The 25702-nt window shown below is 37.6% G+C and overlaps 1 protein-coding gene across 2 annotated transcripts in view; it reads right to left on the bottom strand.

Annotated features, from left to right (window-relative positions):
• Window positions 1–391: 391 nt before the first annotated feature.
• The window catches only part of TSPAN12 (tetraspanin 12), a 41538-nt gene continuing 16227 nt past the window's right edge, over window positions 392–25702 (bottom strand). For both annotated transcript variants that reach the window (XM_030257185.4, XM_030257178.4), the window contains exons 5-8: window positions 14386–14460; window positions 10041–10148; window positions 7199–7342; window positions 392–1941 (exon numbers count right to left, since the gene is read on the bottom strand). In XM_030257185.4, coding sequence (XP_030113045.1) covers window positions 1636–1941; window positions 7199–7342; window positions 10041–10148; window positions 14386–14460 — 633 coding nt within the window. In that variant the 3' untranslated portion in view covers window positions 392–1635. The remainder of the gene's footprint in view (window positions 1942–7198; window positions 7343–10040; window positions 10149–14385; window positions 14461–25702) is intronic.

Below are 25702 nucleotides of genomic sequence, written 5' to 3'. Positions count from 1 at the left end.
GACAAAGACACTCCAAGCAAAATTTTGGGATGGTCTCTCATTTTATCTTCTTTTTACCTCTCAAAATAAGTATTAGCATCTATAGAAGTACAAAAGCAGAAAGGTAATCTTGCTTGCAATAGTACCCTTGAAGTAATTATACCCAAAGCAGACTCCTAAAAAGCAAACAGCCCACACAACTGAAGAGCTTAATTTTACAAGCCCTTAAGAAGTTTTCTCAGAAGCAATTAAAAAAAAAAGAAAATTGCACTAACATTGCAGTTTCTCCACAACAGAGTAAGTCAAGTGGGTAAAGACAAGTCAAATTAACTCGCACTAGCAGGAGGATCCTCCCAATGCCCATCCAAAGCACTCCCACTCTAGGACTAAAAATAAAAAAGCCATTATGGAATTTAAGAGAAAAGTAAGTTTATTGTCTACCAAATCACACCTTGCTTTCTTTTTTTCTTTTACAAATTAAACAAATGAACTATTTTTTAAAATGTAATATTATGTAAAAAGCCCATTTGCCACAAACTACTATACTCATTGGAACAAATATATATTTCAAGAGCGTGGCCAATTGTAAAAATAATCCTATGACATAGACATTGTTCATAAAAATACAGTAAAATGCACTTTCCCCACCTCAATAAATATATTTTAATCTGTTCCTGGCTGGCATTTTAAGCCACCAGAGAGCTCTTAATGAAGCAGTCATCAAAGTAAAATTTTTCATCATGTACTTTTACAATTATTGCAATAGCATCCAGAACTGTAAGCATCTTTCTTACAATCTTTTGTTTCTAGCTTCAGGGGAATCATGGACAGGAGGAAAGATTTATCTATAAAAATGTGCTACTCTCATATTGATTCCCATTTTGGAAAGAATGTTTAAAGTTTTCTTCCATTTTACTAAAAACAGTCCACAAAACAATATGCTTGAAAGAAGAATTCTCGAGAAAACTAAAGTCTATTGTCCATAGCAATAGTTTTGTTTTCAATCCCTGTTTAATATATTTAAACTAAAAACCATTATGTTAGATAAAAATAGAAGTTTTAGAATATCTTTAAGAACAAAAACTAAGATAAAGGTTTTGTTAGAAAAAAGAAAATCTCGCCCTTTTTACAAATCTTGCAAATTTTAAAATCCAAGTATTAACTTGAATTGTAGCTCTGCTTTCCATGCACACATGAAAACACACAATTATACATACATAGATCCCTGATAAAGACATTTTCCAAATGGCTTATTAAAAGTCAATTTCAGCTGAAGTCACATTTTGTTTGCTCAAAGCACAGTTGTTTCTTCAGAAGATGAGTATTTCACTACCCTTCCCTTCATGCTTCCTTATAGGTTCAGTCTATCTGTGACTGAGTCAGTGTTTTACACTTCACACAGCTTGTGACAATGAGTATTACTGTGCTCAATTGAATGAGTGCCTTTTAAAAAATGAACACACAAAATCAACTCTTTTTCACAGCTGAGACACGGCTAAGAGGTTGGAACAGGCTCATCTTTCTTTGTTGGTCTCCTTCACTTCCATTCATTAGCTGGTTTCTGACACAGAAGAAGACTGGTATATTTGATGGAACAGAACAGAAGTAACAGCAAACCAAAAAATCCTCTGTGACTTCGCAGGTTCATTGCATCGCTTACAGCTCTTCCATTTCAAAGTGTGTATTAAAGCTGTTTGCCACGGATGTATGTTCAAAGATCCTGGTCAGGCTTGGTTTCAGTAGCTCCATGGAATGACATGACAGCTCCTGCGAGGTATCACTCTTCAGTGCCATGATCTGATCTGCTCTGGGATCCCTTCTGTCATAGTACAGAGCCCACAGCAAGGTAATAGTGAGGATCATAGCCAGGATCTGCATGACTCCAATAGAGATTCCTAAGAATCTCAGCACTTGCAACTGCTTTGTCCCCCTCAAGAAAGTGTACATTTTTTTACCGCATCCCTATAAAACAAAAATAGATTAAAAAACAGTCAGTAATATTTGGGTTGCAGTTCCAGAGGCTTAGCTCATCCTACCCACTGCTGTCTTTTCTGGCTCACAAGAATCTCTCACTTCCTTCAAACAACCCTTTGAAAATTATTTTGCCTACTTTTTAACTGCTTCCATAATGCCAACTTTAAGATTTCTCATACACAAAGACTTTATTGAAAGATATCTGTGCTACTTTTCAATTCAGAAATCCCTCAAAGTTGATATGAATTCCTATCAACTCTCACTAATTGTTAAAGAAACTCAACTGGTTTTGTGAAGGTTTAAAAAGCCATTAAAGTCCTTTTTAGGGTCTTGTTTCTCTCCTTAAATTGAAGATCTTCAAAGCTGTCAATTATTTTAAACTCTTTTAGCCTTTTTCTACAGATAATACTACACTCTGAAGCTAAATCAGTATTGTAGGAAAGTTCTATGGACCCGCATAACCTCATCAGAAAACATCCCATGAAAACTATGTTAAAACATTGTAAGCTGATGTTCATAGAAGTGGAATTTAGCTCTTTCCAAACCTTCAATGCAGGCTTCAATGCAGTTTGCTTACATGGCCAACTAACTACCACATAAGGCTTCAGAAAAGCTCCCAAGCCCTTGTAAGGGTGCATGGATCCACGAAGAGGCAGCAACTTTGGGAACTACTGGTTAGCACTGCAAGCACAAGTCACAACACTTGTCGCTCAATAAGGGTGATGGGCATCTTAGAGATTATTAAACCAAGAAGAGAGCAGCCTCTGCTACTCTGCATGATGCTTATTCTCTATTCTAAGTTTTGCAGGGTTTCACAGCACAATTATTAAACATACACATCGAGGAAAATTCAGAGTAACAAACTGGATGGGCACTGGTCCCAGACACAGACATCAGGAACCCATCAAAATGGGCACTGTCTTGAAAATGTTATTTTTTGCATTTACATCCTCACTTCATATTTCTTATAGCTTTTCTACAAAATTAAAGCAATCAATCTAAGTGATGGAATCTGAAGACAGGACATGATAAATAGCACTTTTCAAAAACACTTAAATTCCCCAAAGTCAATTTCCCCAAAGCCAATTTCAAATGCTACAGTCCTAAAAGTATTTGATGTAAGGTCCAATTTTTGCCACACACACAGAATTCACACTGTAGTCAACAGATTTTCACTTAGGATCTAAATAAAATTAATGTACTCTATGATAATTATAGCAGAATAAAATATAGGATTTCGATGTCTTTGCTCATTTCACTGTTTCATTTTCTAAACAGCAGAAAAGACACAAAAGGGACTAAGTATGCATTCTTTGAAATTTCAAAAGGAAAAAAGCAACACTGTAGCAAAAGCAATGTAATTTGACTTCAGAGGAACAGCAAAACCTGTCAGGTTGGCATCTTCCTTTCTTCAACTGGAAGGCAGTTGCAGCTACATCACTTCCCAAATTTGTTGTTAATTACAGAGACACTGGCTGCATTTTAATACTTTTAACTTAAGGAGATGAAGGTGCATGCTGGTCACAATTTAAAAATGTTCTACCACAGCAATATTCAAGCTTAGTTCGTTTGTTGCCTAGAGAAAACACCCACTAACAGAGAGCAATAACATTAATGCCTACTTCTCCTGCAGTACGCAGACACATAACTGAGACAAATTACGCCCAATCTAGGTACCTTTTTTTCCTCTATTCAGTGATGTTCTTAGAGCTCTGCTCTAATACATGTTCAAAATCAGTTTCAAAACTGAGAAAACACAGCCTGTTAACTTCACACTCATGCATTTTATTTCTGCTTATGTGACACTTTCATAGTTGGCAGCCTGCAATTAAACAGTACATAAATACACTTCCCTCAGCAAAAGCTTGTCACTAAATGGGGAGTTCTTGTTGACAAATCAAATATAGTATAAAACTTTGCAGCAATCATTCAGGAGAATCAGCTTCAGATTCCTACAAAGCTACAGATTAAAGGCTTGATTCATTTGCTTTATACTTTCAGTCTTGAAATAGAAAAAAGAATGTATTTCTTATTTAGTATATATTACTGATTTACTTCATCATAGAATAAGAATCTGAACTGAAATAAGGGACTTCACTGAGCAGAAAAGATAAGCCATCAGCAAACTGAACAAATCTTTTGTACGCCCAAATTCTGAGTATACTCAAAAGCATATTAAAGCAAGTTGTAAAATTAAATATTAAAACAAACAAAAATTAAGACAAAACTATGTGAATTTTGAGTACACCCAAAATTATGCCAGAAACCAAAAGAAAATATTGACCATGAACAATTAATTTTTTTTAAAGATATTGATTCCCCTAATCATTTTATCTACACTGCAGCTCCCAATCACAAGATGGGCAGAGTTCCTCTTGTCCTCAGACCACAACAAACATCCAAAGGCCACATCATCATCTTCACACTTCCCGAAAATCCATGCTCTTTCTAAGGTCAGTCTGTTCATGAAACTACACCAAAGGTGAAGGTCATCAGACTAAAAGGAATTCAAGAAATTGAAAAATAGCTTTCAATATCCAACACGGAAAATATGATTCGTGCCAAAAGTACTTTCAAGGAGAACTCTAAGTCACCTCTCTTTCTACAAAAATTAAATTGTGAAGGATTCCAACTTAGGCTATAGAAAGTTCCGAGTTCCCAGCAAAAGGTCACAGCACAGCTACAAAAAAACCCACATTTATCAGTCCCAGACAAACCAAACTTCAGTTTTCTGAAATACTACAAAGAGTTTTTCTGAAGTACCAGAATGGAGCTGCCAAATATTTACATAAACCAATTTTAGGCTAGTGAGGCTAATTTTATCAGGCTCCCTTTCAAACTACCAGACTATGCAGGTTTGGTTTGAATCACTTTCTAAAAAAGCTTTCTTCCTTTATTTCTCCAAGAGAGAAGTTGGGCAGATTAGTCTTGGAAGAGTAAGCTGGTTTTGCATAATACCGATAAACTTATTAGCAAGCATGCTGTAAGAGTCTGTGAGACACCCCGCAGGCAAGCGCCATGGAAAGAAACATTTTGCCAACAAAATATTATACGTATCTCAAAGAGAAATGAAGTATTTTTGTGGCTGATACTACTGAACACAGCTTGTCCCTTTTTGGAATGGATTCTGCAGTGGGGAACCAAAAATAAATTTTTTGCTAAGTGCTGAATCCATCCAAAATGCTCTGCAGTATAGTACGGGAAGAACCATTAGAGCGCCCTTCAGATTTCTTCTGGAAAAAATAAACCAAGCAGCCTTTCTTTTATCAAGCGGGTCTTAACACAGCCCTTATGTCCTACATAATAACCATCTTTGACTATTAATTTTCTTCAAATGGAATCAAAAGAATTTGACTATATGAAGTGATCTTTGGGCTCTTTTTTCTGGAATTTGGCACAGGCATGAAATGTTAGCAAAAGAGGTGGCACAAAAAAACCATGCACTTTGGACACTACATTCCAATGACTAATAATTCTCAGAAATTTTTGAGCTTCTTGTGCTCAATGTGCAGTTTTTCATTGAGTGACACTACTTACATACTCCTGCCTTTTCAGGCAGGGAGCAAGTGAATGTTCTACAGCTTCCATATACTCCTTGGAGGCTCTCTGCAACAGACTTGTCTGTATGGCATTAACAGTAGCAGCAGTATTACAAACAACAGCCATTATTGCAGAGAGACCCACCATTTTTAGCTTTTCAAAATGCGTAAGGGACTGGTTAGAAGAAGCCTAAATAGCTTTCTCATTCAGGGACTGACACTTCTAAAGCGTAACCAGTGCTGTCAGTGCTGTGAGCCTCGCCAGAAGGCAAGAGAGCGTGTACAAGTAGCTGGTGGGAAAAAAAAAAAACAATCTCTGTCACTGTCTGCAAGGTTCCTAGCACAGACTGGACTTCTGAGGCACCTGCCTTTTCACAGCTCTATCTTCTCTCTTCCTAGTGGAGCTACACAGCCTCCTAAAATGGACGTCTGAAAGTCCAGATTAGATTAAATAATTTCTGTTCATAGTCAATACCACACAAATCAATTTCCCCAAAACCTGATTGTTTCCTGGCAACAGCTAGTATTCATTTTGGCTTGTTTATATAGCAAATCTCCTCTGCTTCAGAGATGTTGCTCCATAGCTCCTTAACAGGAGCCATGTAACAGATTCTTGTAAGAATGGGTCTAAAACAGCCTCCAAGACTGGGAGAAAATAAAATGGTTCTTTGGGTACTCTTCCATAAGCAGAGTTGCACCATCCACTGGAGAAATGTTCACGCTGCAGCATCTGAAAGCATGGTCCTAAGGCCAGCCTCCTTCCTATGCACCCTGTATTACTCTAAAAGCAATCCAATTAAGAATGCACCTCTTCTCAGATCCTCACAACTACGTGATTGAGCCACTCTTTCTGTCCACTGTTGGGACTACTTGGACTGCTGGTCACTCTACTGTTGCTGAATGTACAATTATAGGTCTTCTGAGATCTGCTAGCATAAAAAAATGGTGTCTAATAAAGTAGTTTTCAGAAAAAGGTAACTGTAGACAATATTTGTGAGAACAAAGTTTTAGTAAAGAGCATAATTACTTGTTTTTAGAATTTTCTCCCTAAAAAAGGTAGTATCTTGCTACCATGATGACCTCCCTTATCCACTTCAAGTTCAACAGGTCCTTGCCTTGTTTTAAGGCTTTCCTTGTAATTCTTTTTAAATGATCATAAGGTAATGTAGAAAGAGCATTTTCAGAACAAGTTCCTACACATACTCAGAATACAACAACTGAATTACCTGCCTCCTGTAAGAGGCATGATTCCTGTTAACAAGAGAGCTCTCATCTTTCAAAGGAATTATCAAAAGCATCCTTCACTATACAATTCACTAAAGAACCCTTCCACTTACTGTGTGGAAGTTTGATGGGATGAAGGCTGGACATTATGTTACACCTACTTTTAACTTGGATTAGAAAAAATTTGAACTCCAACCTAACCAATATAAAACAAACACTTCAAATTTTAAGTACATCTCAGGTTTTACCTGCATTGCCATTAACTCATCTCATTTCCAGGTAAGGGTAAGTGGGTGGGTTTGTTCTTCCTTCTTTTCTCCCTCTGCTTCAGCATTAAAAAATAATAACCATAAACACTTTCCACAAACACAACTACTCCACAAAAAAATTACTCTATTGCACTACAAGTGATGAATTTGGAAAATTACTGGGTCAGGAAGAATGTACAAAACCTCCCAACATATTCATATTTTTCTCCTTACCTCCTGATAAAGGTCACTGAGATCCTCATGATGTGCCTGCTTAGAGCATCCTGGGAACTCTCTGACACAACAGGAGTCAGGTGGCCAGTCCAATTCTGTCATTTCCAGCCAGTCTGTGAAGTACACCACGCCACAACATTTAAACTGCAAAGGAAGGATAAGCCAAGATCAGTAATAATGATGCTACTTCTTCAACAGGTTAAGTAGGTCATCAAAAAACCTAGTGAAGTTCCTAATACCAACTTTCAAAATATTTACACAGAATTTAAAAGATCTATGAGTGCTTCCATGTATCTTGTTTTTCTGTACTTTGACATAAAAGCAACATGAAAAATGTAATGTAGTGACCACTGAATATTTTGGAAACAGCCAACAATACTGCTCTGTCCTTTAAATCCCAATTGCTTCCTCAAAGGATGCTTCACAGAAATTGTCCTATCTCTGGATTCTCCTATCCTTACTACAAGGAACTAATGCAATTTCAGGTCAAAATGGGGACTAATGAACAAGTATACCTGTGGATGAAAGGAGTAGCAGAAAAAAGTCATACTAGTGAGGACTATTCTTGCAAGGGTACAACTACAGACACATTTGTTGAAAACAGAAAAAGCACAGATTTACCTGAATATAGGAAAAACAATTAAAAGAGTAAGCAAAAATGTATAGAAATCACAAATGCTGAAAGGAAAACTGAAAATGGAAGGGAAGGGTATCACATTAAAATAAATACTGCAACAGAATCAACCGTAAAAATAAGAAAAGGGTGAATGCTGCATTAGATTTGGTTTGGCATTGGATGTGGACTTGACATGACTGATAAGATGCTTGCAGGAACAAGATGCTACCTTTCTCTGCCTGAATGTCCTCCAGGACCAGCCTGCATGTAAGGAATTCCCTGAGTCCTTTGATCCCACAGGCTTGGGAACACAGCTGCCCCTCTTTACCCGCTTCAGAGACAGTCCTGTATTCCACACCACTCACTGTTCACAACCAAACAGATCAGTGCCCAGACATGCTGGCACACACTGTGCCTTCAATTCACCAGTCCTCTTAAAAATCTAACTTCTCCCTTCTTTACCACAGCTCTCATGTCTCAGTTTTTGTTGGTGTGTTACTCAAACTCCTCCCAGCACTGGACTTTAAGCAAAGCTCAAACTTCAGCTCCTCACTGCAATTGCAAAGACCACCTCATTAAACATCCTTGTCTTTGTTCTCTTGTATCCTTCCTTCCCCCAACGAGCTCTTCTTTGCTGACCCTTTCCATCTTCCCTACCATAGTCACAACTTTGATATTACACCAGCAAGAGGACTGGGGGAGAACAATTTCCCATCTCCCTCAGATGTTAAAAGATATAGAAGAAACAATACCAAGCTGATCGGGACTGAACCTCTGAACAGACATTAACACAGATTTTAACAGAAGAGATTTGAAATTGCAACACAGATTTGAACAGAATTGCAATTAAAATTCTGCTGACTGAAAAGGGCCACAAGTGCTTATTCAGACAAAAAGCACATACCAGGCTCATACATCCAGCATCTAAACTATGAGTAGATGGAATATAAATGAGAGTCCACCAATTAAGTAGAAACTATAAAAGAGCTTTCTCAGTTTCCCAAATCATTTATCTGGTCAAAGGTGCCATAAGGAAAATCTAACTTCTGAAACTTCTTCTAACTTCTAAAGAAAATTCTTCTCCCCTAGAAAAATTAAGGGTTAGTTGAAGTTTTATTATTACTATTCATATTATAACCACTATGATGAAACTATAACAACTGGGAGAGGAGGCAGTATTTAATTTAATCTGCCTATACATTCAAACCAAGATACAGTACCAGCTCTATTCAAGGCAAATTGATTGTGACCATTTGATTGTATTATCTCAGGTACAGAACAGACATAAACACTTTACCTGCATATGAAGAATTACTCAGTTTCACAGAGCACTCACATGGCCAGAGCAGGGATCTGGGAGGGGGAGGAGGGGGGTGTGCTGGTGTGTAACCTCTTTCTTCCAGGTTTTAGTATAAATACAGACTAACCAAGTGCTGCCAGGAAATGTTTAAATAAACAGGAAATCTGTGCAACAATGATAGATTTCAACATTTCAACAAGGGCAGCACAATGACAGGCATTTAAAGAGTTCTCTTCCTGCACGTGAGTTATATTTGGAGTTAATGGGTTTTACCTTGGGCGATTTCATGTTTCTGTAACATAATACTTCATACTATAAAAACATTTCTGAATTTTAGTAGGCTAGAGGGCAAAGCTGTGAATACACAAGGAAGCTTTTTGGTTTGTTTCCCACCCCCCAGTCAAAGGAAATAAAAACCCTCATCACTTTCACAAACCTCGGCCAAAGAGACAGTGTTGGCATCTTTTTGGAAACTTCCTTTCCCATTCCTTTCCAGCTAAACATATCTTAACCATGACAGCTCCATGAAAGGAAACTAACAGAGCCTATGGGAAGGGGAGCACAGTTTAATATTAAAACAACATATAGGCACAATCATTTTACTTTACCTGCAGATTTTTAATTTTACATACATCATATCCTTTAATGCTATCATAATCCTAAAAGATATCGGTGTCCTAACCTTACTGAAAAAGGATATGAGAATATTAGAAATTTAAATTAATTCATTAACATTCTGGTTTCAGTGTTTAAGTACCTTTAGGACCTACAAAAACCAAAGAATTGCATATCAAGTGCAACAGCATAAAGACATTACACAGCGTTTCATACCAAATGAACTTGCATTTATTTTGCCTACTCTCTTAAAGCCAAACCTTTTCACTGAGCAGGTACTCCTTTAGCTCATGAATTAACTATCATCTTACCTCCCTCTGGAAGAAATTCCAAGCATGGGTCAGCCACTGGTACCTAGGTAGGCCATAATTGGTCATCCTGGCTTTCAGTGTGATCATATCGGACCACTGCACTGGAACCTGGAGCAAGGAGAGAAAAGTGACTGACACAGTGGATCAGCAGGCGTGTGTCTCCAAACCCACAGGTTCCATCACTACTGAGATCTTTCCAGTGCAACAACTAAGTAACTGTGTTCACAAACAAAATGGGAAGTGTTGCAATTTTTATGATACTAACAATTCACAAGCTTTTCTTAAAATATCAAGAAAAAGTTATTTGTGTCCTTTGCTTACAAATTAATGTACACTGAAGAGCAGTTACATTTTGGAGACATTCAGGGATTATTTGGTACAACTTATTTGTATCATTACCAGATTTTTTACTTGGCATAAAACTTGAACTGAGTCCCATCCAATTCATAACGAATGGTATTTGTCTGCCCTAGTTTAGGTATCTCCCTGGTGTTCCCTTATATAATAGAAATAAAAAGGCAGCCAAATGGGGAAATTCATCTCAAGATAAATAATTTAAACATAGCAGATTAATCATTCCCTTGAAGTCTTAAATCTACTTCACTGTCTAAGGTGAAAAACTTTGATTTAAATGTCTAACTTCTACATATGTAAAATTAATTGAGATGAATTCTATCCCTGGAGTTTTTTCAGCCATTTTCTGGCTTTGTTTTGAGTCCTGCACACAGGTATCCTGAATGTGCTCCATTTCAGTAACTTGCTGAAGAACAGTATGAAGGAAGTGCAGACAAGGCCCTATGACCCTTTTTTCCCCAAATACACTCACAGCCTTGTGAACATGTTTTCTTCTGAAAAGATTCCTGAAGTATTTTTCTTTCAACTGTGACAACTCAGAAGTGAGGTGCTGGAGCACTCCATTGTCTGAATATGACACCTCAGTTAACAATTTGTTGCAAACAAACAGAGGCAAGTGCTATGGCATGTGGCATACAGTGAAGTTATGAGTCAAAATCAACTCAGCAGCATAAATTTCATTGTGCCAAAACAAAACAAGGATCTGAAGACTGCAGTCACCATTCTAAGTCACCACATACCATCCATGCTGTATTTTGCCTTAATATGTCATGGTGAAAGAAACTACAATTGCAGTATCAGCTGTCACTTGGATGGAAGGGGAGCCCAGCTCATCTAGCAGGCATGATTTTGCTCTCCTATTCAATTTGAAGCCAACAGTAAGGGCATTCTGTAAATAGCAACAAATGCTACCAAAGAAAATAAAATTTGCACAGTACTTCCCAAGGAACCTGGTCTTCATTGTGCTAGATGCTCTGCAAAAATATAGAGACAATCACTGCCTGCCTGAACCCCTAATACAAAAAGGAACATTTGATAACATTTCATTACCACTGCTAAGTTATACTACATTTTTGATGCGCTAGTAAAGCTTCATATTGTCAAGGTATCAATAAGGTCCAGAAATTTAACGTGCCTTTCATTTAGCAGATTTTTGCATTGAACTCGCAATGCTTCACATGAAAAATATGTTAGAAGTACACTACTAAAAATATGTAAAAGCATTATCACAGAATAATTCTATCACAAACATTTACACAAGTCACTATAATAAATTTAGTTTTGTACACAATACATTTCTCTTTTGTCTGCATTGTAAGCTAGCATTCTGCTTTCTTTGGATAATATTTGACAGTGCTACAATTAAGCTAGAATCTTTTTTTATTAACTTATTTGAGTTAAACACATTCCAAGGTTACAACAGAATACATGCAATTTCTTTGGGAACTCAAGGGAAAGCAGGAAAAAAAATTCAAGAAGCAAGAGAAGGAAATTAAAAGCAAAATAAAACAATGTAAACCCCACTGTAGGAAAGCAATTTGAATGCTGGAGCTAAGGAGGGATCTATGTGTTTGCTGCAAGAATGCCAACAGGTAAAATGTACAGGTAATAGGTACATTGATATACATCTTTCTGTCACCTATATACACACTAGTACCCAGTAATACATGATTGAGATGCATTTGTTTGACTATACCCAATACTCATGTGTAGACAAACAAAATCTAGAGATGCTGCTTTGATTCCAACCTAAGTTCTATAAAGCTCAGTCTGCCACTGAGATCTAATTACTCATTATTATTTTTCTACCAAAGCTTGATCAATGCCTAAATAAGCTAAGGACCTACACTGGCTTTTCAATCTTGTGGGTAGAATAAATTAGTCATGAGGCACACTACATGCTGAAAGCTATCATGAGCTGGAAGGAAAGCTGTTTATGCAAGGACTCTTAGAGCAACTTGTCCACATACCCATACTGGAAGGAAAGCCCATACCGATCAGCAGAGGCAGTTATATCTCAGTAACATTTCTGACAACATCACCCACACTAACTACACACCCACCTACACTAATGTCAACTGATCTCTGAAACCCACCAGGGGCTCATGTGATTTAATGCTACACTGAAACCAATATGATATCAAGACAACTCTATGGTTATAAGAGGGAACTGTCTTATCTTTATTGAGTAGGAGGAAGCACGTTCTATGGAACGTTCTATGACCTGCACAGGTATGGAAGAACCACTGAAAAATAACTTTTCTCTTCAAGAATGCCACATTCCTTACGGTTTTCAGCAGCAAGAAACTCACCTAATCACATGAAGAGCAGTAGTGTTAGGACAAAGGGAATAGTAAGAAATCAGATGGAAAGAGAAAACAACAAAAAAACAACAACCAGAAAGACCCAACCTAAACCAGTATTTCAAGAGATGTAGAATAAAAAAAAAAAAAAAAAAAAAAATATATATATATATATATATATATATATATATATATATAGGCAGAGAAGCAAAGAGACAAAGAAAAGAAAAAAAAGAGCAACTGTGTTTGCTGTGGCCCACTGCAGAAGATGCAGACATGTAATCCAGTGCTGCTTCCTTTAGTGAAGGGCTGGAGGGACAGCCATGTTTCCTTCTGAAGGGAAACAGCATGACCAGTGGCATAACATACGGTAAGGCTATGCCAGCCTTTACCAAACTGTCCCAGGTTTGCCTTTCACTAGAACAGTAGATAACCAAAAGCTTGGGGGTCAGACGACAACACACCATAACTTCAGGTTTTCTAACTAAATAGTGAAGGCTAAAAAACCATGTTTCAGTGCTGTGAAGGCACAGGCTTATTTCAGGCAGTTTCCACTGACAATATTTCTGTGGAACTATGCATTTTAGTTGTAATAATCATCCTTGGCAAAACCCCTGCAGAGGGCAGCTGTGCCCATAACATGAGGAATGCCTTTTGCCTGTAATCCGAATTTTAAAATGAATCAACGCAAGCTGACATTTAAAGCAAAGGAACAGTCTTAATCTCTATTATATTAGAACAGCTCCCTGGAATCTGTACTGCATGGAAATGAATTCTGATGCAAAGTCCTGCCATGTAACTTCAAATCTGCCAGAAATTCCTTTGGTCCAAGAACTATGTAAATAGCAAGAAAGCTACTTCACATCTTACTGCAATATAATTGTCATTCACTGTTGGAAAAACCATTATATTGGGCATATCTTGGCAGTTGAGAGAAAGATATTTGTCCCTCTGTTCATACAAATGTACCAGACTGAGTACAAGATGTAAGGATATAGCAGCCAGCAGTTACATTTCAGTTTAATTTGCTCAACACTTACCTATTTTCTTACATGATGGTTACAAGTCCTCAGTTTGAAAAATTAAAGATTGGTGTACTTATAAAAACTAGACAGAGATAAAACCTCTTTATAAGTTTACAGAAGAGTGTTTTATAGTCAAGACATGTTTGGCTTAAAACTGGCATTTATAGCTTGTGGAAGCAGTGTGCAGATTTTAGCAGACAGCAAGTCCCCTATGGAAAGAACATGCTGTCTGTTTACACTGCTCTTTAAAACGCAGAGAACTTTTGTGACAAAATCTCTTCAAATTATCTCATCTCCTCTCACAAAATCCATATTTAAGCCTGAAGTTCTAATTTATCCTCAAAAATATAAAAGACTTCAATGACAACCTGCCTGAGCAACAGGCAGTAAATTTAATTTTAACAAAAAAGTTAAGTTCTTAAATGGGGGGATAAAGGATTTGGCTCTCAAATATGGAGGGGGTAAGGAGAAACCCCGACAGGGCCCTTCCAGACAGACAAGCTCTCCCAGGAGAATTCTCTGTTTAACATGAAGGCAATCAGTTGAAATTAAACTGTCAGCATAATGAACAGAGATAAACATTACAGCAATTAGAAAACAGCTAGCTAATGGAAAACTTAGTTTTATTTTGCTGAAAAAATGCAGCCTCCTTTTCTGACTCACCGTTATTTCCTGCTCGTAGGTCCAAACACCACAGGCCAGTTCAACGCAGAATATAACAAGCAAGCTTCCAAAATACTGCAGAAAACAGAATGGTCTTAGCTATTTTTCATCGTCTTTGAAATAAAAATATTTTTCAAAGTTTAATATTATTAAGTCTTTCTTCAAAGTTAAAGAACATCTGAAAACATTATTAAAATTTCACATGATTTAAGACATGGAAACAAAAATACGTTTTTGTAACCAAAACATTAAAGACTTCGGCAGCAAACTTTATAAAAGCTAAGATCATGAGACATTTCTTTCTTGAAAACTACATTCTTATCAAAGTGATTTACGTATATGAGGTCTGGTCTAACTGTATAAATATTTAGAAATTGAAATAATTTAAATACCTTTTAGTATTAGAAGGTATAACATTTGAACTATTTAAAAATAGGAAATACAAGTGTAAATTAGGAAGTACAAACCTTGGTAATGATGCTTAAGAAAAATTGGTCGCTGCAATTAAAAAGAGCAGAAGTATCCTCTTTATAGCATCAACAAACCCTTTCCAGACTGCAGGATAAAGCTACATGGAATTTAAGGCTGTTTTAACTGGTGTTCCCTATTAAAAATAACCCTTTTATCATTTGTTTAAAGCAGAAGTACACTCTCATTTGTTCTTGAGTCCAAACTTTCTTCCATGTCAGTAGACTAAGCTTCCCTCTGTTCTCAGTACACAAGACTTTAAAGCTACATCATCATGGATTTTAATTTAATTTGAAAATCAAAGAAACAAAATACAATGTAAAATAAAATAGAATAAATATATAATTCCATCAGTAGGATAGAAGCCATCAGAAGGATAGAAGCCAAAAGGCTTCTAGTTATTTCATTCTGGAATCTATTTAGGACCCAAAACATGTACTTATGGTAAGATTTGTTTTTCTATTAATGGGTAAATAAGATGTATTTACTCAGCTTAAAACAGAGTACAAACCCACAAATGTTAGGCTTATATAGTCATCTACATAGCTAGCACCTTTTTCATTCACCTGAATGAAAAGTCTGAAACTGAGTAATTCACAGGTACCTTGGCAGCTACTGGTCTTGCCTTAATCTCTACTTGCTCACCAAATCTAACTCCTTGAATTAGGCATCTAAACACACACAGAGATATGTAAGAAGTGTGGGTAAAAATACTTATGTTAATTTTCAGGAGAAACCTGTACCCATACCCTCCCCCTGCAAAGGTCTATCCAATAAAGCTGGTAGTGAAAGAAGGATTCCTGTTTTACTAGTCTTCATCATGTTACATTGCATATTTACAGTTGTTACAGCTGAACAACACACTGCATTTCCTTACAAATCAACACTGCAAGCTCACACAGAGCTCCAGTATAGGCCTGCAATAACCCAAATGGTCATCGTCCAAAGGTCCAAAAGAGGAAAAACATGAGTCACACCTTCCAAGAACAGCGCTTTCTCTAAAAAATAAATTCATGAGCTTCTATGCAATTGTATCTACTATCACTGCAGTGCCTAGTAGCTATGCAAAGGGTTCTTTAAAATAAAGCAAACACAGAAATCTACTTTTCTATATATTCACTTTGGAAGCAGAAAACAATGACACATGCTTTAGTGCCACATGCTCTTATAATAAATAACTACAATAAAAAATGCTTAAGGGCATTATGACTAATACCAACATTTCTGAGAGGGAGAAAAACTAAATGTTTCAATGAAAAGTGCATTTCACTTCTCTGCTGTCAGAAGCAATTTCAGTGGGTTTATATTCTTAACTGAGTAACAAACTTAGGACTGTCTGCCATCTCTGAATCTTATACAAAAATCACTGATTGTGGTGAAAGTGATACATCTGGGAGTGTACATACGGTGTCCTCTGCAAAACTCTTAATTTGCAGTTTTTTGTAACATTTAGTTCATTCATCAAGTTTCATTTGAAACTTCTCCATCTTTCTCAGTGTGTAAGTTAATAGTGTTTGTGGTAGAAGACAGACGAGCCAAACCCAAGATTTTCTCCTATTACTGAATACAGCTCAAGATAGAAAACTATTTAGCCAGATTCACTCATAAACCACTTCTGGCTCTGCCAGGGACTGAGCACTCCTGACTAGCTACATCTATATACATCAGGGCACAGCAGAATTAAGCTTTCTGTCCCGAGAAAGCCCATCGCTGTCCATAACATAAAAACCAATGAGTTTACACACATGAAAGGCCATGCTCTAAACTGAGTGACTGTAGGCATACTGAACTTGTACATAGGAGGTTGCTACTCTCCACTACTGAAAGTGAGTATTATATCTCTCTATATATATCACGGTTTGCAAAACAAATACTTCTTATAAAATATTTTTTAGTAAAAATATCCTCTGTTATTTAAATGTATTACCCCTAATTTCCATCTTCCAAATCTAGAAATTATTATTGGCTTCAATGCTTATTCCTTGTCCCCAGTTAAATTCCCACAAGAGTCTGAATGCTAAATGCATCTTCCTGCATTTCCAAGCATCTGGTTCTTGCCAGAAACAGGGACTTGGTTTTGAAGCAGGCTTAATATTTCTTCCTGTGGGCCATGTGGCTACATGTTGTAAAGATGAGTAACTCACTGAGGAGCACAGTTGTGTATCACACTCAAAACAGCGCCAGGAAGTCCCCGATAGTGCTTTATACAGAACAACATCTCCCTCAGAGTATTCTTGGCCATTACTGAGGTATTTTCTGCTGTTTCTTTGTTTCTTTCTTTTTTTCTTTTCTTGGCATAGAGAGGGTAAGAAGGGGAAGGCACGTAAGGGAGTGAACAGTTTTGCAGAGGCACCTACAGGCTATGATAAAAGCACAGTTGTGATTGTTTTAAGAACTGGAGACCCTTTACAAGGCAAATCCTACAGACTTTTAGCATTTCCCTTTTGTAGGCAATTGCAAATGACTATCATTCTCTCCTTATGCAAAGTCTGACTATGCAAAGTAATCAGAAAACTGGAGTGGTGCCTTGATCCTGTTACAAGCCCATCAGTTTCACTGAAGGATTTCTTCCTCCAGCAAAACTGTGAAAAACCTAAAATGTTGCTTCCTTGAGAGAAGCAGAATGACTGAAATGCTGGCAGAAAACACTCTTCAGAGAGTAATAAATCAAAGTAAAAATACTTGCCAACCTAAAAAATAAATAAAGCATTAGCCATTTACTGCTTCATATGTCATGCTTGTGGCCAAGATACTCAACTTCAGCATTCCTTCACTGCAAAATGGATGTTGTCAGTTAGCAGGAGCTGCTCTCCTGCAACCTCCTTGTTAAAACTGGTCTACTACAGGTCACAGGCTGGAAGGAAAGGAGGGAGAAGAGAAGGAGGCGGCAGCTCTGTAAAGCAGTAGTTTTCCAACAGGAACATTTCATCTAACACCTGGAACATTGCACAAGCACTTGTATTTGCAGCACTGACAGACTGCAGAGGCTTAACCAACTCTTTTTCCAGCACATCAGTCCTGAATGAGAGGTGAAGGACCTGGGAGCTCAGGAGAATCATGTTCTCCTTCCTTTCTTGTTTAAGAGACTAAACATTCCAGTGGGAATAGAAACAAAGTCATTACTGTGAAAACTAGTTTCAGCGATGCAAAGAGGCATGAAGCACCAAGGAAAGATAGTAAAGATATTCCGTACATAATCACCAGACCCTGCTCCGCTGGAATAGTCTTCATGTGCTACAGTCACAAAAGTGACCACAGCCAGTATTCAAATCCTGAAACCTCCAATGCAGAAACCACACACAACAACAGCACAGAATCCCATCACTGAAACACTACCTACTAGTGCAGAAATGCTACCAGCTTACACTCACCTATTGCAACCTGTAACAGCCTCCATAGAGCTCCTGGGCAAGTCAAACAACCCCACGTTCACATCTACAGGGAATTCATATATAAGACAGAAAGGACAGGGGGCCAGTGAATGCAAATCCCATTATGATGAATGCAAAACCACAGAAGGGAAGTAACCATCAAGTAAATCAATAAACCAAACCAAAACAAAACCAACACCTACCAAACCAAAAAACAGGGACTAGTATTGAATTGGTTTTATCCTAATTCAAATAGTTATCTGCATAAAGGCTATCAGAACCTGATAAAGCACTAAAAAACATACATGATGTTTTCAGATATGCATTAAAAATAAAAGTAATTAAAACCTATTTTTATAAAGGTCTGTATAGGCTGTGTAAATATAATCAAGAATTGTTGTCTGAATAACATTTCTGCACACCACGGTGGCACCCCACAAGAGAGTACAAGCTCCTTATATGCCAGTGTATGCCAGTTTCCCATACATGGAGCACATATGCTCTGGCATATGCCCAAAATTTCTGCATCTAAGGCTAAAAACTAAGTTACAAAATTAGTTCATCCTAAGTAAATTATGACAGGCTTTTTTTGGTATTACATTTGTTCTACCAAACTAAGCTAACGTCCACCACCACCAAATATATTCCAGGAACATATTTCTTTCTTGATCATCTCATTCACTTAGACAAAAACACAAATAAAAATAGCAAATGCAAGCATAATATCACTTTTACTGAATATAAGGCATTTTACATTTGTTTCAAGGGCGTTTTTTCTAACGACTTCCATTCTGTTCAGAGAGTGATAGCAAAGAGCACACACGTGAAGTGTCTCCCAACTTAAAATCTCTCCCTCATGGCCTTCCAACCTGCTGAGTACAGGATTTTTTTGTTCAATTGTGGGCAACTTAGGGGCAACAATCTTTTGCAGATATGCAATATAAAACTCTTACTGCAGTTCTAGAGATTCTGTGTTGAATACACATGATGTCTGCAATTAATAACCTCATTAATTTGTCTATGCTTTTCAGGAACAGGCGAAAAGAACTGGCAAAAAATAACCTACTTCTGTTACTAACAGAGCAGCCACAGAATGATGGAGAACACTAAGAAAACACAGTACATGGAGAGAGATTTTAAATTCTTCTCAGAGATTTTTTTTCCAGCAGAAATATTGAATTCTAACTACATTTAGCAAAGGAAAACTTGAGTTAAAACTCTAGTACCCTACCGTAGTTTCCTTCAGTGCAACCACCAGGGCAATTGTCAACAGCCAGTGCCCTACTTCAGCTACCATGATGATCCTACTGGCACAGATGCACAACCTGTATGACTGTCCTCTGAGGATGCCCTTCCGAACCCTGTGCAAACATTCTGCCAGAAAAAAAGCTAAGGCCAGGAACTCCAACAGAAATTTGGTCACTTGGGGTATTTAGTGACCAATATATCAGAATTGTGCTGTCAAGCAACTCAAGCAGATAAGAGCTGCTGTACTACAAAGCTGAGTGTGCCCATGTATATTCTGGAAGTAATGGGGTTTTTTTCACGTTTTTTCACTCTACCACTGATGGCTTCAGTAATTTGTTGCCAATAACCTGTGAAATCCTGCATCAGCAAGCAGCTACTATAACCAGTAAAACTGTGCTGTCAGCCTATGCACAAGGAGAATCAAAGACCTAAACACATCACCAGTCATGCTCCTTTGAGCCCACTCATACCAGTGATCGTTTTGTTTGCAGTTTGCAAGTGTGATTTGGAAACAAAAGCCATGAATGTGAACAGACATAGGGTTCCGTGCCAACCCAAGTTTCATCAGAACTAGAAAATCACAAGAATAGTTTAGTTTATCTTTTCCTCACTCAGACCCTTTTGATTTTACGTTGCATCATGCTCTTCTGTTCTGACAGCTTCCTAGTTAACTACTGTCAACCTGAAGAGACTTCACCATCTATGTAATTAATTCCTAGAGAACAAGTATATCCTACCACACAACACAGTCAAAATACTGACTTCTTAAGCCCACTTCCAGACAGAAAGAAAGCAAGTGTACATTCTGTATATGAAAGCAAATAGCAGTGGCAGGCAGGGGCTAACTACTGGAGCCAGAAGTTGCAATATAGTGAAGAAAAGAGAGAGCATGGGAAACTTTTGGAGAAGCTCCTCTACAAGACTGTAGAAATCCTTCATTTTCTGAGCAAATGCACCTTTCTTTAAAGGATCAGTGTACTTATTAGGAACCATAATTCAAATCACCTGCATTTTATTTCATAAATATCTTTTTTTTCAAGCTTTAGTACTCTCTCCCCAAATACTTTTCTCCCAGAAGACATAAAACCTTTTTTTTTTTCCCCTCAGACTTGAGAAAAAACCCAGCCCTTATGCCAGAGCAAAGAAAGAGTAGCTGATCAACAACTCTATTCTCCTCAGACTTGCTGTCTCACACTGCTTTCTTGAGCAACATGTTCCATGTGGCATTAGAGGTGAAGAAAGCTCTGGAAGGGCAAGGGCTGAAGGAAATTCCAAGAGGGCAGCTGCAGAATGAAACCCTACCATAATCTTTAAAAGATCAGAACATATGGTATGTAAAGCAAATGCCAGCAGATTTTAAGAGCTATGCATAGCATTTCCCAAAGGCTAACAGCCTGAGAGTATCAGCCTTGATCTTCTGAGATGCAAACCATCCAAACATCTCTCTGCCCCCTGGGAAACCTCAGATGACCATCACCACTGCATCAACAACAGGAACCAGAACTATTCTGTGTAAAACGTAACAAGTCCTTCCTCCTTTGATAACTAAGAAGCTATGATTCCTATTATTTTATCAGTTTACAAACTAACAAGGTTATTTTAATGATTAATCCAGCAAGATTTTTTAAAAATGGAACAAACACTCATTAAACGGAGTCAGACAAGCTGCATGGAAAACTGACATCCTGTTTATCCACTTCAGCAGGACAAATTTTCCCCTGCCTCCCTCCCCTGCACCCTGAGCCCTGCCCTGTAGGAATTAACAGTCCACTAATCATTTTGATTTTAAATTTGGTTTATTTGTTTGAAAACACAGCCAAAAGTCAACAGGGAAATGAGCAGAAACCATCACCTTGCAACATAAGCTATGGAATGTCACCCAGTTCTTCAAAATAAATACATTCAACAGAAAAAGGATCATGCATCTCTATTATCTTAGATTTGGTTTCCCAGATCACAAAATTTTATCAAAATGTCTTAAAGTCTGTGATCTTTGCAAAGTCCACCTCTTTTTTGTAAAATTTTATAAATAATTTTTAAATTAATTTTTTATGGCAATGAACATTCTAGTTTTTAAAGCCATGTATCCAAGTTCTTTTCACTATGCCATTTGTTTTTTAAAAAATAAAATCATTTATGAATGATTAGATTTTTGTTCACAACCTAGATTCTTCTGTAGGATATTCTTCACCTGTTGTAAATTTTAACTTTAATGGTTACCCTTGCTTATATATGTAAACTGGTATTATTTTGAAATAAGCAAACACACTCCAAACAATTATTAGGATTTATTTGCTAAGGGTTCAATTACCTCAAGTCAGTGAACTTCCCAAAATAAGGGTTATTGCAAGGTAAAATACTAAACAGGACACAGGTGAAGATAGACATTAGACCGTGATTTTCTTATGGCTTGTCATATTCCCTTTCCCCTTTTTCTTCTCCCATTTCGTAAGATATATAAAAACCAAAAGTTTCCTATTTTGCAGAGATTTTTCAAAATACAGCTTCCTTCATTTGTCTACCTTTATTATTTGTCTACCTTGCTCTTTATTTTCTACCAAGGAAATTACACACCATAAAAATGTTTCCTTAGCCAAGAAAGCCCTTTTTCTTGTAAAATAGACCCATTTGGTGCTGATACACAATGACTCTCCTTCAACATGCCCCAAGACACTTCAAACAATCAACATTTTGAGTGAAGAAATGCTCTTATTGTATAAAACCATCTTCTGATATAAAACCAGCCCCCATGGACACAGCAAAGTGCCTTTGTGGTTAAACAGTCAAAATGGTATGTTTTACCAAGAAAAAGATTAATTTACCTGACAGGACATCCACTCCGTACTCAGTTTGTGGCACCAAGAATTCAGCTGAACAACAGCAACAAGGCATACCCCACCGTGAGGCAGGGTGGTGTCTCAGACAAGACACAGAGATTTGGCTAGGCTCTGTGGATTCATATACTCCTTACTTGCTCTTATGAACTTCTCCTATTTCTTGTTCATTTCAGCAGAGAAAAAAACCTGGGCCAACAAGCAATGAGAAAACAAGAGCTGGAAAGGACAGAGGGGAAAAAAGCCCCACACTATGGCAGCAAGACCATATATTATCTCAGCAGCTCCTCATCTTTTCTCAGTCAAGATACAGCAGCCCTCATTCCCATCTTGGTGTTACTCACAACTCTCTACCCTTCAACAACCCCAATGCCTTGAACCTACAATCATATCAGTCCCTGTCTTTCCTATAGTTTTGTGGTACCCACATCCATCACTTCACCAACCCTTTTGTTACTATCTTCCCTCCTCTTTTGACCTTGGAGCATTATTCCAGAGCCTTTTTCAGTTCTGGTGACGTTTCATTCTCCTCTACTGCCCTGGGTATGGATGACTCAAGAACTTGGAGGGAAGAAGCAGTATTAACAGTGTAACAAGTGGCAATGAGGGAAAACAGGAACAAGGAAGAAAAGAGCTACAAGGTTTGCTCCAAAAAGATCATGAGGCCAAACACAGTGACACCCAGCCAAATGAACACTCAAGATTTAAGTCCCCAGAAACAAAGTAGTGACCTCCCATCAGGTGAGCCTAGAAATACAGCATGCAGTAGAAAGCATGGCACAGGAGTCCAGACACCATGTGACATGCAGAAAACACTGAAATTACTACTGTCAAAGGTAGTACCTTTCAGCACTGTGCCTCTTTTCTAAAGCAAGAGCAAAGGTCTCTTCACCAATGAAGAAATATACAGAAAATAATTAAAATTCATGGCCTCCTAATGGCACTATCCAACTTTGCTGTCCTAAGTCAAATGCATTTCCCTGAACTGCCCTCAAGAGGCCAGACAGTTCTTGCTACTTGGAGCTGCTGGGTAACGGCACCAAATAGTGCTGCATTGCCTCTGCAACACTGCTGAGCATTCAAGGCAGCTGCTCAGTGCCAGGATGAAAGTAGCAGATCATCAGCATGATCAGAGCAAACATTTGGATTTAAGTCAAGTACTTGCAAGAAGACTTGGACACTCCGACCAGTTCAATTCCTGTCATGCTTCCCCATGCTGCTCAAATACACAGCTGCTCTTGCTTGATGTGTTCTGCAGGCAGCACCTTCATCGCTGCACAACTCCCCATACCCACAGAGCCAAGCAACTCATGTCTCCTCTGTAGGCTCCCTCTCCCACTTAAGGAAATTAGGAACTGTTTCAAAGCACTTGCGTTTGAAAGTCTTTTAAGGACACACACAGCAAGGGTTTATTTATGTCAGGGAAGACAAGGTCAACAAAATACACCATGCTTTTACACAGGAAGACAGAGAAACTGGCATTGAACCCCAGGACCAAGGTACTTCGCTCCACAAAAATGGGAGACCTACAGAGTCCACATTTTCCTGCAAAGCCTGGCTTAGCTCTGTGGTGACACTGTGGCATCACCAAAATCCATCTCAAAATCAAACAACTTGTCTGAACCTTAAAAATCCTAATCTAAATAGCAAAGACCCATTCTCTCCATTTCAAGGCAAAAAGATGTATAGTAATTAGTACAGGCATCATCTCCAGCAGTTTACCTTTAAATTCAAATCTAGAAACATAGAAAGAAAAAAATACTCTTCTTTTTTGAGAAAGTTGCTCATATACTGGGGTATAATAAAAATTGGTGAACTTTTAGTGTATTTTCTCTTACCAGTGGAAGATCAAGCATGCAGCACTTCAAAATGCAAGCTTAATGTCCAGCCCCTTAGGCTATCTAAAACTGAGGTTTAGCAGAGTACTGTTTTCTCATCAGACATGAACTACAGTGTTATAAACACATTTAAACAGTCTTTCAAACAAGGAAGGCCAACCCGTCTTGTGACTCTTTGTCTTCCTCCCACTCATATTACATTGGTAAATGGGCTATTGATAAAAGCCATAAAATACAAACTCAGTCTGTCCAGCTTAATATTAAACTGCACGGGTTTACACCAAGTATGTTTGTTAGTTGTTTCTTCCCTTCAATGCTTGGTATCTAAATAATTTAGAAATACTTCTGGTTGGTAAATAACAATTCCAGTGCCAAATGTTAGTACAACGTATTGGAGCAGCTGTAACTGTGCTAACCATCCACACAGATAGAAATGAATATCCTCTCTTACTACAAAGAAAATAACCTATACTATGTATTACTGCAGAAATACATGCTGCCACAAAAAGGGAAAACACAAAAACAGACAACAAAATTTTTTTAGCACTAAAGTCTCATATTAATTCCTGTCATAAGTACTACAGAATAGCTGATGCTGCACTACTGTAGAGCAGCTAACATTTCACACAGAGTAAGAATGCCTTCTAGGAAGAAAACACTAGCAATTACTGGTATCTTGCAAAATAGCAGATGTTCAAATTTAATCAACCCTGTCACCTCTGCATCCACATGGACTGAAATGGGTGTATGTGTATAGAAGAATTTGCCACAGAAGGTGATACGGTCAACAGTATCTCAGCATTCTTTAGATAGACTTCACAGAAACCACAAGTTTAATGATGGTTTGTCTGGTTATGTTTCAACTTAATATACAGCTTAGTCTACCAGGGTCCAATTTATAACCAGGTTCCACCAGAACTGAATTAATAAGCTGTTTAACCACACACCAACAGGGTCTAACAATATTTAGCTCTGAGGAATATTTATTACTCTGTCAACTATGTGATAAAAATCAGTAACAGGATTTGCCCTGTTGACCATCAAATATTTCTAATAGTTTTCCCCTTTGTGAAAACATACACAGACAAATTTGAATTCTGTGCTGTTGGAATGCTGCAGTTACAGAAAAGTCATGGTTAAAAATACAAGAACTTACAATGAAAATTTCAGCCAGGAATTATTTTCCAGTAGGATTTTCATTAAGCTCTCCTTGCTAAGCACCAGAGCTTACTTTTGTTATTTTAATAAAACAAAAAAAACTAAAAAAAAAAAACAAACCCCAAACAACAACAACAAACAAATAAACAAGTCCCCTAGAACAACAAAAACAAACAAACCCCCCAAAAAATTTACAAATAAGAAACAAAACCAAAACAACCTACCCACATCCTTAGGTTCCTACTCTTAGAGAATGTATGCACTTTGTTAGGGTTTGGGTTTTTTCAGTTAGGCGATGCGCACAACAAACTTTGAAAACAATCCAAAACAGAGCCTCAGAAGAGGAGATGCAAAGTATTCTTTTTCAAATCCACAACCAATCTTTTTGGAAGAACTGTAC

Source organism: Taeniopygia guttata, chromosome 1A (assembly GCF_048771995.1).
Source record: "Taeniopygia guttata chromosome 1A, bTaeGut7.mat, whole genome shotgun sequence".
Lineage (NCBI taxonomy): Eukaryota > Metazoa > Chordata > Aves > Passeriformes > Estrildidae > Taeniopygia > Taeniopygia guttata.
The sequence above is the reverse complement of the archived record's forward strand: the minus strand, read 5'-3'. Positions and strand labels throughout refer to the sequence as shown.